The sequence below is a fragment of the Cydia pomonella genome, chromosome 6 (genome assembly GCF_033807575.1).
Source record: "Cydia pomonella isolate Wapato2018A chromosome 6, ilCydPomo1, whole genome shotgun sequence".
Taxonomy (NCBI): Eukaryota; Metazoa; Arthropoda; class Insecta; order Lepidoptera; family Tortricidae; genus Cydia; species Cydia pomonella.
Genome location: NC_084708.1, coordinates 20,361,500 through 20,379,585, shown reverse-complemented (window position 1 = coordinate 20,379,585; position 18,086 = coordinate 20,361,500). Strand labels below are relative to the sequence as shown.

At 35.0% G+C, this 18,086-nt stretch overlaps 1 protein-coding gene across 1 annotated transcript in view; it reads right to left on the bottom strand.

Annotated features, from left to right (window-relative positions):
* The window catches only part of LOC133519253 (metabotropic glycine receptor), a 158,429-nt gene extending 141,028 nt beyond the window's left edge, over positions 1-17,401 (bottom strand). Inside the window, exon 1 of the mRNA XM_061853244.1 lies at positions 17,152-17,401. Within this exon, the coding sequence (XP_061709228.1) occupies positions 17,152-17,344 (193 nt within the window). The 5' untranslated portion in view covers positions 17,345-17,401. The remainder of the gene's footprint in view (positions 1-17,151) is intronic.
* Positions 17,402-18,086: the final 685 nt, after the last annotated feature.

Genomic DNA, 18,086 nt, shown 5'->3' with positions numbered 1-18,086 from the left:
AGGCGCCCGGCCAACAGCTACGTAGCACACATTTTAATAAAAAAAATCATGGGTGCCTTCCTTTGTGAAACGGGCGCCGCAGTTTGGACATTTTCAAATTATGTTTACTATAGCAACTTATTACAACAGGCTATTACAACAGCTAAGGCGCGAAAATCAGAGATTTTTATCGCGTCAAGAAATTTCGTGCTTTTGTGCGTTAATCCAATCCTCCCCACCGAAACGCACGGCCGAGCAACAAACTTTTTAGTAACAAATTTCAACGTGCACGTGTTTTGGTCTTTATTCTTCATCTAAGAGTAAAAATAAGTCCACGGCGACATTAAGCCTCAGTTTTTTAGCGGTCAGACACTCAGGTTCGTAAGCAAAAGTAGGTGTAAACTCTTGAAGTTAACAGCGCCATCTTTATGATTTTGTATGTACTTATCTACTCGAAACCTAGATGTCAATAATAGATCGATAATCAATACGCATCCAATAAGGTACATAGTTTTGTCTCCGACTCCCTCAAGATACTCCGACATCCGCCCACGCCTACGTGCCAAGAGCAAGCAGGCGAGAGACTGACGATCATATTTTTACGAGATATGTAAAAAAAAACTCATTTCTGTCTTTTAGGAATTCATCGCTTAGGATGAATAAAATGAGTTAACTATTAATATTTGCAATCACAAGCTGAAGCGCTGGTGGCCTAGCGGTAAGAGCGTGCGACTTGCAATCCGGAGGTCGCGGGTTCAAACCCTGGCTCGTACCAATGAGTTTTTCGGAACTTACGTACGAATATCATTTGATATTTACCAGTCGCTTTTCGGTGAAGGAAAACATCGTGAGGAAACCAGACTAATCCCAATAAGGCCTAGTTTATCCCTCTGGGTTGGAAGGTCAGATGGCAGTCGCTTTCGTAAAAACTAGTGTCTACGCCAAATCTTGGGATTAGTTGTCAAGCGGACCCCAGGCTCCCATGAGCCGTGGCAAAATACAACTCGAGGAAGAGGAAGATTTGAAATCACAAGCTATTGAAACAAAATTGGCACAAATTATAGTTTAAAGGAGTTTTTTTTAACCGGATGAGACCATATTTGTAGCCGTGGACTTGTGTAAAGATGGCACTTGGATGGCAATTCCAAGGTCATTACTGTGACAGCATTACCTACTGCTGCGGTGTGGAGACGGCCGCTAAACCTGCCTATTTCCTTCTTAAAATGAGTGATGTTTGCCGCCGCATTACTGTCACGATTCAAACGTTCAGTCTGTCCCTCACTTTATCTAGGACTGTGACAGCGATCACGTAAAGGCTGCACCAGTAATGTTGCCACAGTAATGCAGCTTCTTTAAGTTTTAAAATAAAAAGCATTTTACGAAAATGACACCGGACGTTGTGGACGTTGTTAGTTTACTGGCCTCTTTAGTTTTTTTCTAGTAATAACAGCCAAAGTGAATATTTTTCATACTTTCTAAATAGGTATATCAGTAACCATAGCAACAATAACTGCCAATATCTTCACAAATTCCGTATTTAATCATAGCTTCAGAGTATCTTTCTTGACAGAGATGGATTCTTCTCGTTATATACAATCCGGGTACATTTTCATCATATTTATTTTCTGCTAATAGTAGAACTTGTTTTGACACTTACTTGTGTAGTGCAAATAATAATGTAGTTGTGTTTATATTAGGCAGCGAAATGCATGAAACGCATTCAAATATGCAAGTTAAATCAAAGCTTGCAAATAAACTGAGTATTGAAATGAAACTTTTTTCCATACAAACGTAGTTTATATTTTCCTGTCTGGATTTTGACAATATGGAAAATATTATACAATTTGCTTTATGAATAATAACCGTACCTGTGTTTCATTCGTTTGAGTTTTTTTTTTATATCAGAGAGTTTAAAACAAGAAACATATCGAAATGAAAACAAAGTTTACTTTCGTACCTATTACGACTACAATAGTATTTTTGATGCAGCGTTGCAGCAGAGTAGGAAACGGGTGATGTCAATATCAATAACAGTAATTTTTAGGGTTTCGTACCCAGAGGGTAAAACGGGACCCTATTACTAAGACTCCGCTGTCCATCCATCTGTCTGTCTATCACCAGGCTTTTTCTCATAAACCGAGATGTCTAGACAATTTTAAATTTTCACAGATGATGTATTTCTGTTGCCACTATAACAGCAAATACTAAAAAGTACGGAACCGTCGGTGGGTGTGAGTCCGACTCGCTCTTGTCCAGTTTTCATAATATAGAAAGCAAACGAGAAGACAAATCGCCTGATGGCAAGCAATTACCATCGCCCATGGACAACTGCAACACCAGAGGAGGTGCAAGCGCGTCATCGCCCTTTAAGACGCTATTTTCTTGGAGGTTTGAAGATCGTTTCGGTCCGGAAATATCGCAAGCGATAGTCCATTCCACAGTTTAGCTGCGTAAAGTTGGAAGTTTTTGGAGAAACACATAGTTGAGAACTGTCAACCATCTAAGCGGTGACGATGCAATGCCGCAAAGTCAGAAACGCGAATTAATCTGGGAAATGATAGTGATATCGCCAATCATCTTGCACCAATACTGCTGTATTTGATATCCGAATGGAACCTTTATTAGGTAACAACCAGTTTACGGAAGGTGGAGATAAGGAACAAAATCTCCATGTACCAAAAAGTATCATCAAATAACTTTAAATAGGTGGCGCTACAATACCTAGAGTACATGAACAAAAAAATAAAATCATAGACAGCGCAATTCACTCCGTCAATAATGCCTAGGTTCTTAGCTACTCTAGCGCTACTCTGGAGAGATTTGGAACTATTATTTATAGCTGACAGCTGGACACTTTTGCAACAGTTCTACCATAAGAGATGCCACTTCTCTTAATTCCACACTCCATAAACCAGTTAGAGAAGCTAAACGTCACCATCAAAATCAACATTAGGCGAGAGAATTGCATGTTCAGATAGCACGAAGTCCACACGATTGAAAGTAGGAGCTCGACTAAGGAGCGATTATTTAAAGAAGCAGATAAGTACTTCTGCAAGCGATACTACACATTTTTAAAGTGAAAAATGGAATGAAGTTGATTCAGAGTGATTTACCAGTGATCGCAAGTTCGAGTCTTGCCCGAAGAAGTGAGTTTTACCATTTTTCCTTCAATTTATAAATTCAACATAGGAAGTAGGAAATTTGAGTGCGATTCCATATCGTTGGCCCAATATTACAGGGTTCTATGTTTCACTTTTATCGAACTGAAATTTGAACATTGTCATAGTGACATTGAGTCGATTTCAACTATCTTGAAAATGTAACATAGAACCCTGTGAGCGATATTCTACGGCCATTGTATATTCTACGCGGACGAAGTCGTGAACAGAAGCTAGTTTCGGTAGGTATTCTTATTCTAAAAATAACTGATACCCTTCAATGCCGTCCTTATTAAGCTTTGATTTCCGGCTGCCAATTTGCCATAACTCGGTCGCCTCAAGGGAACAAGACAGTCAATTTACTCCCAATTATTGTTTATTTAATATTTATGTTAGGAAAAGCCCAACATCTCATCGATCTGTCGCTATACGTTTTGATTGTTGTCATTTTAGGTAACCTTAATTAGGTAATAAGTTTCCTTTGCAATATAAAAAAAATAACCACAGTTGAAAAGTAAAGATCTAATCTAAATAAAATCTGGATATATGTACTGTAAAGATACACATAGCTTAAACACTAAAATTGAATCATTGATTTATGATAGACTAAAAAAACATAGCGGAAAAATAATTCAATCAAAAATATGTAATATCAGTTCAAATTATACAGAGACATCGGAGGCATCATCAGAACTGACACGATTTAATAAAGCATTAATGTTAGAGAGTAACAACATAGGTATGCAGGTGGTTAGATGCCGTATTTAGACTAAATCTTGTAATTTAAATTAAATTTATTAATTTCGTATAAACAGTGTGGTCACCCTATAACCAAGAAAGAAATGTAAAGATAAACTTTCTATTTTCCACGAACATTTAACATTATTTTAATGATAATTAATAGCCTATTACGAATGAGACAACTTTGGGACTTTTCTCGTACGTTCGCATTCCGTTTTTCAACATAAAATCCTTGCTGACCTGTCATTCTGACCTCCGCCAATGAACAGCTGCTGTCTAGGTAAAATAATAAGTATAATATAGCAAACTAACTTTCAAATATCGTTGCTTTCATTATCATGTAGGTGCCATTTTCCGGGAATAGCTCTTAGTCCATAATAAACATCGTCACTGTGTTCAGTCTCTGTCGACTGGACAGAAACTGAGGCATTAATTGGCAGAAGATTGATTTGGCTCCTTTGTTCCCTTGCCGTTAATGTATCAAAATTGGCTGCCTGTAATGGCCCAGTAATTTTACGGATTCGCCAAGTATTATATTGTAATAGCCTGGTTTTTCGTCTTATAATCATTGTATTTTAGACAATGCACAATGTTACTCTTATCAGTAAAAGATAAAATTGAAGCATAAGATTTGTGCCTAAAGATAAGATTTATTAAACCACCCAGAAAATATTTTGACATACTAGTGTATACTAGCAATCCCGGCGAACTTTATACCGCTTGTGGATGAAAGTCAAAATTTTCGAAATCAGCACCCCCGAGAACCTAGAAAACAATCCATGACGCTTTTACGAAAAAGTACATGCCCGCCATTTTAGAATCCAAAATGGAAATCCGCACCCTCAAGAACCTACATATAGTTGTATATCCATGATGAAATTTACGAATAAATAAGTACCTAAATGTCAGTCTTAATTTACTTCTCCATTATTTTCCGTGTTTTTTCGATATTTTTGCTGATCGGGTTATTTTGCTACACGAATCCAACAAATCCGATATCCTTAAAATTGGTCCAGCTGTTCTTGTATTTTGAGCAGTCAGTTCGATATTTTTAGAAGTTTTATTGGTAGGAACAAACAAACTTCAATTAGGAATACAGGAGTAAATAAAGAAAAAATAACTAGTCTTATTTTTAGATGAAACTAGTAAACGAATACCAGGGAAACCTAAAATACATCTAACCCTTTGGCATGGTGCCGCGGATGCTGGCAGCGTTTCCCCGCTATGTTGGAACCCTTTATTGGAACGCGTGCGATGCCTTATCACACGACTCAATGTCAAATCAAGAAGAAAACCTTAACAAATTCTCAAATCAGAATGGGCTTTTCTTAAAGTTTTAGTGTTCAAATCTGATTCATTCTACTAGACTTAAATTAACCGGGACATAGACCGTGATTGCCTTTTATAACCCGCTATCTCCAGTTACCCGTGAACAAGATGCATGTAACTGCGTCGAAATATCGGGAAATATCGTCGAAATATTAAAAACAATATAAAAGGTAATCACGGTTTATATCCCGGTCAATTTAAGTCTAGTGATTAATTCTTACATTTTCATCGTGTTTAAAAGGTATGAGGTTTAATTAGAGACAATCCATCCACGTTCCTGATTTGTTCCGATGTGATTTGAGTAGTGTATATTTTGAGAATGTATCACGTTTATTGCAATACGCAGGCTGTGAGTGAATGAATTCAGTGAGTGAATTCACTCTAAAAAAAAGCTGGCTTTGAATTCCGATACTCATTTTGTATCCCTTTGTGCAAAGTTCTATCAAAATGCCTTGGCAACAAATAGTTAATACTTGTTATTGTGAAAACACTGCTAATTATATTAATTTTGTCCAGTTACTGGTGGGTGTTCCAGTTAATGGCTAGAATTTTATTTCGGCCGAGTTTTCGCGCTGACCCTTGAATGCTTCAATGGAACTGGAGTGGCAATTCGAATTTAAAAAAATCTTTTATCGCTCTAACATGCAAGAATGGTGGTGAGGTCGATAACGAAATTTCAATAACTATTTTATTTTAATGCTCTTAGAAGGAGCTTCTGATTGCGCTATATAAGCTTATTATTCGTTAAAACTAAAGGTTTACTATTAGTTAAATATGTACGCAGTCCTGAACGAGTATTTAAAAAAAGCAACGTTGAAGAAAGCTAATATAAATATAGCAGTAAAATTAAGAAATATGTATTTTTAGATAGTTAAAAGCAGATGTGATTCGTGCTTAAAAACATACCAGTCTTAAGTGTCTTTCGTGATTCGATTTCGCATCTGTCTTTGAACTTCAGACTTCAAAAATATGAGGCACTCGCCCAAACTGAATTACGCTCTTAATCCGCACGTGGCAGCGGAGAATCGCGAAATATATTACGTTTCTACCTTACTAAATAATAATATTTCTGAGAACAGCATGGTACACGACAGTGAAATTAAGTCCCTTATCTTTCAGCGTTCCGTACCTACCTTAAAATGAAAAACAGAACCCTTATAGCATCACTCGTGTGTCTGTCTGGCCGATTGAGTTGATATATGGTACACACATGTAAGTCTGTAACCCAAACACGAATGAGTACGTAACGTAAACAAATTAATTTTAAACTAGCCGACCAATTTGAGGGCGAAAATTAAAAATTAAAAAACTAACTACATCGTATATCGAGTAACTTACTAACTGCATAGTTACACCAGTGGATCTATGTGGTCTTGAATGGTTTAAGGCTGGAAACCGACTCACATTCAGTAGAGTCACCTCCCGGTTGGGCAGTTATGAGAGGAAATTTGAGTCCGCCGCCAGTCTACTAAATGCGAGTTGGCTCCCGGTCTTAATCTCTTAGTCAGAATTGAGCCTAAATAATTCATTAGAAATAAATTACGGAAAACGCTTTAAGAATTGTCAAGCGTGAGCCAATCTTAAAGAAAGGCAAATTTAGCTAAAATTAAGGTTTCTATTTTCAAATTAGGACTAGTTATTAGGGGTTAGGATTGGGAGGATTAGTTAGGGTTTATTCTTTTGACGTAATAATCCCGAATTATCTTACGTATTTAGATAAAATTTTCATTTCGATTGAGCTTTAAAAACACAGTAAATTTGTTTTCGTTATTATGAAATACGCAATCCACAATTTGTATGAATATAATTGATGTTAAATTATACTATACAACATAATGAAAGCCATTTCTAAATTGCCATATTACAAGTAGCTAAATAAAAAAATATACTTTCCCCTAGACTTAAAATGAATGCCAAGGTATTCGTTATCATATTAATTTATTGTGACGATAATACATGATGGAGTGGGTACAAATGTGTCATAATTTAGTCGATAGGTTTTTCCTACCTACTTCCTACCTACATTTTAAGGATTCTTCTAATTTTACCCACGTCTTGGCTGTCGAATGTAACTATGAATTTTCATTACACATATAGTGTATTTTCTATGTTTTATCGACTTGAAATTTATGAGTTAAAGAACTCTTGAGACCTACTTAATAGTTATTTCAATTTTTAAAGGTCGTTTGCACCAAATACTAACGACGCAGTTGTGAAACTATCCATACGATAACATTTTCACAAATGTGTAATATGATTACGATTAGATAACGACAGTTGGTGTAACCACGTTATCTCATATGAAAAGTATTTCAGATTTAAAATTTGGTTAATTTTCATACGTTTTGTTAATAATAGGTTTATAACCTACATATCATGTTGTCTATTATGCAATCCTACATAGAAGTGTATTTAGTGTAGCATAGTGATTTTTAAAAACTCCAAAATCAAAATACAATCCTTGTAAATATGGGTTTAAATTTACACTTGCGCCTTAAATAATATAACAAGTATAGTTATTTGCAAAAGAAAATGTATAACGATGTGTTTCTTGTAAACTTTGCCAAAAAGGGTAAAAACTACGAAGAAAAATTAGAATAAAGAAGCCTGCAATAGCGCCACAACATTTAAAATTTGCGTGCGACAGTGATCAGAAAACTGAGAGCACCAATGCCACAATCTGTTTTTCAATATTATTTAATGTAGAAAAGAAAATAAAGAACCAACCTGCTTCCTTATCTATTTCTTGAACTATTTTTGCAATAAAATTCTTCTTCATTTGTAAACCAGAAGCTATTCCGTTTCCGTTTAAATAATGGAATAAATTTCCAACCCTCTTATCCGGCTATTTCATTTCAACTCAACAACCCTTATTGTAACGAGATTAGGGTAAACTTTTGCAACTCACGTGCTTTGGAGCTGTTTCGAAAAGTTGAACTGCAACATGCACTTATCTCATAAATTGTTGCTGAACTAGCGAGTACGTCAAAATGGTAATAAAGTGCATGTTGTCACGAATTTTCCTGTATCGGCGATTGCCATGGCTCCAAACTATGCAAATGCAAGTGCAATTTGAAGTTTCAACTAGGTCGCTTCAATTTGGAGTGGGTACAAATAATTTTAGGATCCTGCTTTCGGGTTAGTCTACGTCTACGTCAGTGAGGCTCAAACACGGACCTAGAAAATAAACGACTTTATATCTCCATGGGCTCAAATAACTAAGAAGGAGGTTCTCAATAGTCAAACTCTGTCATTCTGCCAATGTCTTCCAGTTTATAGAATCAGATTTTAATTGAAAATATTTGAAAGTTTTTTTTTGATGTAACGGAATTCTTCCTAGTTCATCTGTGTCAACAAGTCAGAATCTGATGATGCAGTTCTAAAATATGGTCATAAACGTACACAAGGCTCTCCTACAACTTCTTTATTATATTAAAAATAAGAAAAATCAGCAAGCAAACTAAAAAATTACAATAGATTCAGATTTCTGAAGTAATTAGGTTTGTAATTTTCAAGGTGGAGTATTGAGGTATACCTAGCCTGTAGGTATATGCAACTACTTTGGTATTAATAATTAAAAGAAAATCATAATTAGCATAAACTTTAAAATTACACCATAAAATTTTCATGTTAATCAATAAATCCTCGTAAAAGTTCAGGGGAAGCTCTCAAACTTGCCTCGTTGTAGCCTAACTCTTAAACTGGCACTGTTGTATCGCCACCGGGAATTTATTCCCTCAGTCTTTATATTAGAACATTTTCTGCTTGAAACTTTCAAGAAATGAACATTTTCTCATTTTATGGGTGCCCTTGTCGATGAGATTTATTTTTAGTGAACTACTCTGAAATATAATTAGTTTTAACTTGGAAATAAATTAATAAACTGAAAAATCGCATTTTGACATAATTTGTTGTATATCGAGCTATGCCCCTACGTCTGATTTTTTACTATTATAAGAGTTAAGAGCATTTATTTTGTCAATATCCAGAGACGAAAATGGGGACTACATTTGTATGGAGAAGCGGCCGTCCCCTTTCCTCTTTAGAGTGACATTGGATCTGTCGAAATCTGTGGTTGATATATTATTATTCGTAATGCAACTCACTTGCATCAATATGTACCTAAGTTGGTACGAGCGAGATGCATGGGTGAGTGAATGTTAAAATGAGATAAAAGTGACATTAATTTGCTTAGTTCTTAATTGGCCAATATTCTGATGGGTTACTACCCGAATATGATTCAAACACTATAAATAATATTTTGGTGATGTGAATAAGTAACGTATAAATCATCGATTTGCAGTAATATACATAACAGTTACATAGCAGAATAAATACATTATCTATCGATAATATTTCTGATATTGCAGTAAAAACTCATCAGTTAGACTTAAATCGACCGGGATATGGATATGGAATATCCCGGTCGATTGAAGTCTAGTGAAACTAACTGTGAATCATTCAAAACATTTATTAAAAACCTATTTTATTATAAGAAATAGTATATCAAATATTTAAAAAATTCATTTTTATAAATGCAAACGTAAAGTTATCAAAGATACTATTCATTGATTACGTACAAAATTCTTGATCTATTTTAAATATTGATTTTAATTTACTTTAAAAAATAACGCAGATTGAAAATAAGTCCAAGAATTTAAGTAGATGACAAGACATGAAAGAACCTTTTCTGATGTAAAAGGAAATTCGTCTAATTAGTTAATTGCATTAAGACGTTAATTTAAGTAAATGTTTAATCCATTTCATTTCGTCGAGACATATTTTTACGCCTTGTCCTCAGGGTGATAGAAATATCATTCATGAATGACAGAGCTTTTTTAAAAATACGTAGGCAAATGCATCTACTATCTGTCTTCTAAATATATTATGAGTGAAACGTTTTTGAACGTATTATTGTATCTTTATCATGCACAGTCTAAGTCAAATATATTTACTCCTTTAAATCTTACCCACTACTTTCATAATACTCAAAAATGTTAACATTACGTCATTCTATGTAATACTCTAAAATTACCCTGCCATTATTTAAAAAAGAACTTTTCACGGTGCCCTTTAGACTATTATTTTCGAGATAAATAATTTTTATTTAAACACAAGTTCGTTAACGAAATATTTTTATGATTTTCTTCTTACATTTTGTTTTATAGTCAGCAAACGAGCAGACAAGCCGTCTGATGGGAAGCGGACACACAAACTCATCTTTTACGAAATGTTTAAAAAAAAACTACAATCATTGAACTAAAACATAACGTACTCGTATTATCCTCAAAATATTCTCTTTTATCTTTTAGACACAAATGTAAACCTTTGTTAATAATATATTACGATACAAGTCCGATAGGAAATTCAAAACGAGTAGCGATAAATTAAAATACGACCGAAGGGAGGAGTTGAAAATGACCTATTAACACATGTATCGTACAACGTTTTACAGTACATATGGGCCTTTAAATTTAAAGGAATCCTCTAGCATTTTTCAACTTACTTATACAACGACTACTACTTATAAATAAAATTGTCATTAATTTAAAAACTTTAGAAGCGTGGAATACGTCAAATGAAAAAATCGTCTAAACTTTCTTGTCTATGGTGAACTCTGTTATTAACTGACATTCATGGACGATGGTTTTTGTAAGTTGGCAGCATTGCACTTAGTTTGAAAACTGTATTAATTTTCATTTTGTTAACGCATTCACTGACAGTAACCCGCCAGGCGGGCGCTCAGTCCGTAGTCTTTTTTCGCTACATACGATTTTTTTTTCATTTTCCCATGTTATCGGCTACGCTCGTAGCGCGTAGCAAGCGCTGGCACTGAATGTGTTAGTTAGTAGCAAATAATCGCAAAGCGCTAGTGCCTAGCGTTAAGAGGAGCGTGCGACTTTCAATCCGGAGGCCACGAGTTCAAACCCGGGCTCGTACCAAAAAGTATTTCGGAACTTAATACGAAATACCATTTAATATTTTGCCAGTCGCTTTTCGGTGAAGGAAAAGATCGTGAGGAAACCAGGCTAATCCCAATAAGGCCTAGTTTACACGCCAACAACGACCAACGAACAACGCCAGGAAGATTAGTAGACAATTAGCCATTCATCACAGTATCGTTTTAGCGATTTTATAACACAAGTGCTGCTATGAGGAATAGACAATACATATAATAGACTTTTTTCAAACATGTATGTTCTTATATTAATGTTCATGAATGCTTAAATGACAGATAACAGTAGAGGAGTAGGAAAATAATGTTTAATTTATGATGAGTCACGTGTGTTTTTATGATTTAGAAATTGCTCGCTATCGATATCGGTAACATTGAATTTAGATTTAATTAATCACTAGTACTGCTACGTTTATGTCCTTGAAAAACCGAGCTATGCCAATTAGCCAACTGTTGAAATATAATTTGCAGCAATCTTTAGAACAGCTTGTATGGTGCATTATTTTCCGTCTTTAAGGTGAAACAATGTACAGTCACGTCTGAAAATATCGATACGAAAAATTTGCCAAAAATATGTATACACTACCTTAATATATGGGCAATAAAGTCGTGTATACATAATTTTGGTACTTTTTTCGTATCGATATTTTCAGACGTGACCGTACTATCTTCTTCTTCTTTTTATGGTGCCGTCTCTTGCCGGAGGTTGGCCATCATCAAGGCTATTTTTACTTTTGATGCTACAGCTAGAAACAGCGATCCGGTGTTCATGTTGAACCAGCACCTGAGGTTTTTGAGCCGCGAGGTACATCTTCTTCCACATTCTCGTTTGTCTTGGATTTTCCTCTGTATTAACAGCTGGAGGAGGTGGTATTTGTCATTTCGCGACGCGATACATGACCAAAGTACTGCAGTTTCCGAATCTTTATAGTATCTAAAATTTCTCTTCTCTGGACAATGTACAATGCACTAGGTTATAACCTGCGGTTATAGTATAGTCGCGTTTTATCGTCTGACACCATGCCTGTCACGTTCTAATAAGTATGTAGGTGCGAAAGTGATAGGCGATAAAATCCTACCATGCTACAACCGCTGTAGGGCTAAGATGGTCGGCTCTTTATCATTTGTCACCATGCCAGTCACGTTCTAAGAAGTATGTAAGTGCGAAAGTGACAGGCGATAAAAATCCTACCATGCTAAAACCGCTGTAGGGCTAAGATGGTCGGCTCTTTATCATTTGTCACCATGCATGTCACGTTCTAACAAGTATGTAAGCGCGAAAGTGACAGGCGATAAAAATCTTACCATACTACCACCGCTGTAAGGCTAAAATGGTCGACTTTTTATCATTTGTCACCATGCATGTCAGGTTCTAACAAGTATGTATGTAAATGCGAAAGTGACAGGCATAGTGACAGGCGATAAAAATCCTACCATGCTACAACCGCTGTAGGGCTAAGATGGTCGGCTCTTTATCATTTGTCACCATGCCTGTCCCGTTCTAACAAGTATGTAAGTGCGAAAGTGACAGGCATATTGACAGGCGATAAAGATCCTACCATGCTACAACCGCTGAATTGACATACTAATATTTATCCCGAGAGAGTATCAAAACAAAGTGAAGTAATTAAATCAAATTAAGGTTATTTTCGATTGAGATATATTATTTTCGGTTGCTTAAATTAACTAAGTTAAGAGGAAATAACAGCCCCTTCTCAGATTTGATAATTTTAGGTAAATATCTCCGTCGCACTGACGGCGGAGCCCCTAAAATTAGTTCGATAAGAACAACTGCAGCTCAGGCGAAAAATCCTGCGTAATAATCTCAGAAATCAAGGCTTTGTTCTCGACATTTGTATGTTGTATGGAAAATTTTCCACAAATTTTTCTTCTTAATGGATTTATACATATTACGTCATCCTTGAGTCTTTGCTTATTTTTTTTGTTTTAAGTACCTGTTTACTTAACACATTGCGTATACAAACATAAAATAATATTTATATACAAGGACATTCTTCATGAAATTTCACCTTCAATAAACACAAAGGTTTTATCACAAAATACTTTCTTGTATTAAGAAAACAATAGTTATTTTCTTATTAGTTTCTTACGTAAAAGTACATGTATTATTTTATAGAGCATTCCACGAATTTGTCTAGCGCTGTTCCGAGGAATCGTAATTTTTCTGAAGATTTACAAGTATTGGAGTTGCACTTTTGAGACAAGGGATATAGAAATTGTTAAAAAAAATAATTATCGCATCAAAACCTGATACTTGAACCTATCTTCATCATCTTCCTCGCGCTGTCCCGGCCTTTTTTTCCACAGCTCATCCTGGGATCCGCTTGGCAACAAATCTCAAGAATTACCGACTGCCATCTGACCTTCCAACCTAAAGGGTAACTAGGCCTTTTTTTATGGTAGAGGAGGCAAACGAGCAGACGGATCACCTGATGGTAAGCGATTACCGCCGCCCTTGGACACCTGCAACACCAGAGGGGTTGTAAGTGCGTTGCCGGCCTTTAAGATGGGAGTACGCCTTATTGGGATTGATTCTTGAAGTTATTCGAAATAAAATGTGTTCGTACGGGGCAGGCCTGGAATGCTTCTTATACGAGCTCGCCATGTTTTCCGTTAGCGAAATTAGGTACTCAATCAAAAGTAAAAAGAGGTAGGACGACCACCGAGGCTAAAATAACAGTTTATGTAATAGTTAGTAGTTTATTACATGTATTTGTATAACGGGTTAGCACTAATTGACTAGCACGTTATTATTTCCCGGATCAGCAAAGTAATATTAGTGTTTTAATTTTTAATAGTGACAGTTTTCGTTAATTGAGATATCGATACAGAAACTCCCTACCTGTCATTCAAATTTGCCCTCAAATTTTCGATGTCTGTAAAATAAACTAGGTATGTAATATAATATGTTTATCTTATCTCACCTTACTATGTTACTTTTTACAAGCGAAGACGCACGTCGTACTACATGACGTACTTCTAAATCCAATTTTCGCAAAATAATAATGCTATTATTACCATGCTATACTGACATAACATATTATCATAATGTGATTTGTAGTGTTTTGTTTTATAATATGTATGTTTTACGGTATTTATCTATGGGCCACTGCATTTCAAAATGCTTAGGAATGGAATTCGCTCTCATCATCTATATTCCCTTGGACTTAAAAATGAATGTGAATAAAAAAACTAAAATTCTTTTTTGAGAACTCCATGTTACAATGTCGCCTTAATGTAAGGCATTCTCCATACAAACCTTGTGCAAGCTTTATTCGATAGTTTTGGCACTATACTCGTAGAATTTCATTTAATTTTTTGCTTGTATATATTGGATATACGCAGAACTTGATGTAGAAATTTTTCTTAATTAAAAAAAAAATACTACATCAAGCCCTAGCTAACAGAAAAATAAGCATATTTATCAAAAATAATAACTGTAGCGCAAACACAAACGATGAAAAACGCGTACAAAGATTGTATGGAAAGAGCTTGCCCTACTCTTCGCCTTAAGTTCCCAACAAAGAATACAAGCGTGTACAGTGAACGCTAATTTTGGCTTAACCGTGAAGAATCCTGTGCCAGCATAGAACTATGTTCAAGAGACGCTTATAATAAAATCAGTACATTTTTCTCGCCTGTCACTATACCTGTCGCTTTCGCACTTACATTCTTGTTAGAACGTGACAGGCACGGTGACAGGCAATAAAATGCGACCGTGCTAACTATTCGTCAAATGGACATAACCCCGTTATTTGTAAAGCGTAAAAATAATCAGAATTTTTTTATTTACTGCAATATTATTATTTTTAACTAAGTAGTTGTATTAGAACTGATTGATTTGACGACCGGTCTGGCCTAGTGGGTAGTGACCCTGCCCTTGAAGCCGATGGTCCTGGGTTCGATCCCGGTAAGGGCATTTATTTGTGTGTGAACACAGATATTTGTTCTTGAGTCTTGGGTGTTTTCTATGTATGCAGGTCATGTATTTATCTATTATTTACTGCTTGGCGATAGATAAATTAAAAACAATTGCCAAATTAAAAAAGATGATAATTATCACACCAGCTTCTATAGGATGTGATAATTATCATGGTTTTTAGCTCATTGATTTTCTCAGTCTCGATGTCCTCGCGACTTATGAATTGCTTCAGTAGAAAAACGCCTTGGTTTTCTTTTAATGATTTAAAGGATCAGTTGCTATACAATTTCAATTATTGCTATATTATTTACGCTACAGGTACCCCATGTTATGATTCCATACCATATAATATTCTGGGCAGAGCCCGGAATTTTTGCGGAAAATCAAAAGACTCTCGCAATCTTGCTAGTTTCAGAAACATTTTTTTTTATCAATATCGAGTATTAATACCTAGGTATATAAAAAAATCGTGCCGATATATTATTATTATATTATTTCAAAATCATTCGTGACAGCTGATTTAAATTATGCAAAAGAATTGGTAAATTAAGGGATTGTTTTGTATAATATTAAGTAATAAAATGGTGACAAACCAAACTGTTTACTCCCGGAGAAAGTTGAGAAATTAATGATTATCGAATTAACGTGCTGCTGTGAGTACCTACTGACGTGGATCATATGTGAAGATAATGCGTCTGCTTGTATATAAATTTATACAAACCTCACGTCTGGTTTCATAAATATTGTTTTAATTGCTGGACCGATTTTTACTCCTATTACACAACTATATATATATCCATATCGATAGAAAAATGTTTCTATGTTTCTAACACTAGCCAGACTGCGACAGTTTTCTTTTGCCGCGAAAATTCCGGGTTCTAATTCAGGGTTAAAACAAAATATCCAGAGTTTCGAGTGTTCTCTAGACGAGAAATACATACGCAGTTTGTCTAATTTTATTAGATATATGTTTTTGAGATGTTAAGGCTCAATGAATTTCTCTCATACCTATTATGTGCCACTGCCCTTTGATGCTCTAGAGCCTACTTCTTTTCTAAATTTACCTCTATAACTTATTACTGTACCATCAGCCAAGGAAATATATAGGCACGTGTCTGATTTTAGTATGGAATAAAAGTTTTTTAGGTAAAAATTAAATAATATTGAGACTAATCCTTTAGAATCCTACCTACTAACCGTGTCCTAGGCCAGCATAGTACTACGTTTAAGCGACGTTTATAATGAAATCGGTACTGGTTTCTTAATTATTATTCGTCCAGTGAATATAACTCAGTCATTTGTTAAGCGTAAAAATAATCTGTTTATTTTATTTATTTACTGCCATTATACATTATATATTATTTTTAATTAAGTCGTCGTATGTTACTGGCACCAGTCATGAAACATTTAAGAGAAAATTTGGATATTTTGATATTTTCTCAGCATCTGTAAAATTTCTATCAAAGTATGCGTTAAAAGTTTAATATTCTATTCGTCGTTTATATTTTCAATGTATTTAATGAAAGATGCTGCAATTAGATTCAATATTAATAATAAATAAAAACGATATTTTTTTGCTCCAGTCATGGGATGTATGGCACCATTCGTTTTAAAACATAGAAAAATCAATGAAACATCAAACTTAAGCAGCTCTATGGCTCTTTTTTATTGTAAAATGTTGTCAGTGTTTAAAAACAGATGATAAGTACTTATTTTACAGGATTTGTCTATACTATCCCATTACTGGTGCCTTTTCCATTATATGGGTGTTTACGATATTAAAACTCAAAAGATTTTTTTTAATTCCTCATTATTGACGTTGCAATTATACTTTAAGTCCTAATTACTTAAAAAAAACATGCCCGTTTCCTATCTTATATTCACTGCTTGACGATAAATTAATTAACAAAAATTGCCCAATTAAATTTATTTTGTTATATGCCAAACAGAAAAGTGACTAAAGTTTTAAAAGTTTTAACTTCAAACGTTACTCATAGCCTAAAATAAAAATCATTATAATTATCACATCCTTAAGAACTTAGTACCTAGCTCACTGCTCTTCTCAGCCTCGATGTCCTGGGCCACCAACTCCCTGGCTCGATGTCTGGTCAAGTGGGTCCTAGACCGGCCATGCCTTATGAGGGCCCTGCTAGAATGACGCACATGTTTCACAATATCACCCTTATATTCACTGTGAACCAACGACGCGATGTATATGAGGATGAGCGTACGAATCATCACGGCGGCATCGTGCGTGCGTCCGCCACGAGCGCTCGCGGGCTACTGAAGTAAGCTGAAGTTTTGAATTTGGAATCCTGTTTGTTAGCGCAAGGATACGTTAAAAGCGGCCAGTAAGTTTCTATAAGGTATTGTTTAGTGTTTCACTAAGTTTCGTAGACGTTTTAGTAGGTAATTAAGGTTTTTTTTTTTAAATCGTCGCTCACTTAGTACTTTAGACTTGTTAAAACGAAGGGCTGAAGCGTCTCCACCAACGTCATATTTCTATATAAATGTCTATTATTTAGAATGTGTTTATTTCATTGGTTTTCCCATGTAGAAGCAACGTTAGCTTGTTTCGACTGTATTCATAAAAAAAAAAAACATCGAAAATACTTATTTAACATGTTTAATAATTTAAAGAAACATGTTCAGTGTTTTTATTGTCAGCTGTATCGAACTTATACTCAGGATTTGATTTATATGTAATGGTACTTTTATCGTCAAAAAAGGTATATTTTATATAAGTTGTTAAAAATATCAAATATGCGACGGTTTTTTCTTTGTCATATAAACATAAATAAGTAACAAAGTGAATTTCAAGTTGTCGAGGCGCTAAAACGAAGGAAAATAACTGCTCTATATTGGTAATTTGCATGAATATTTCAGTATTCATTCATTTCTTGCTTCCATGTTTCTTTTTATATAACCTACCTGACCATTTAACCTACCAGGAGGGCGATTAGAACTTTATAGTCTTGTT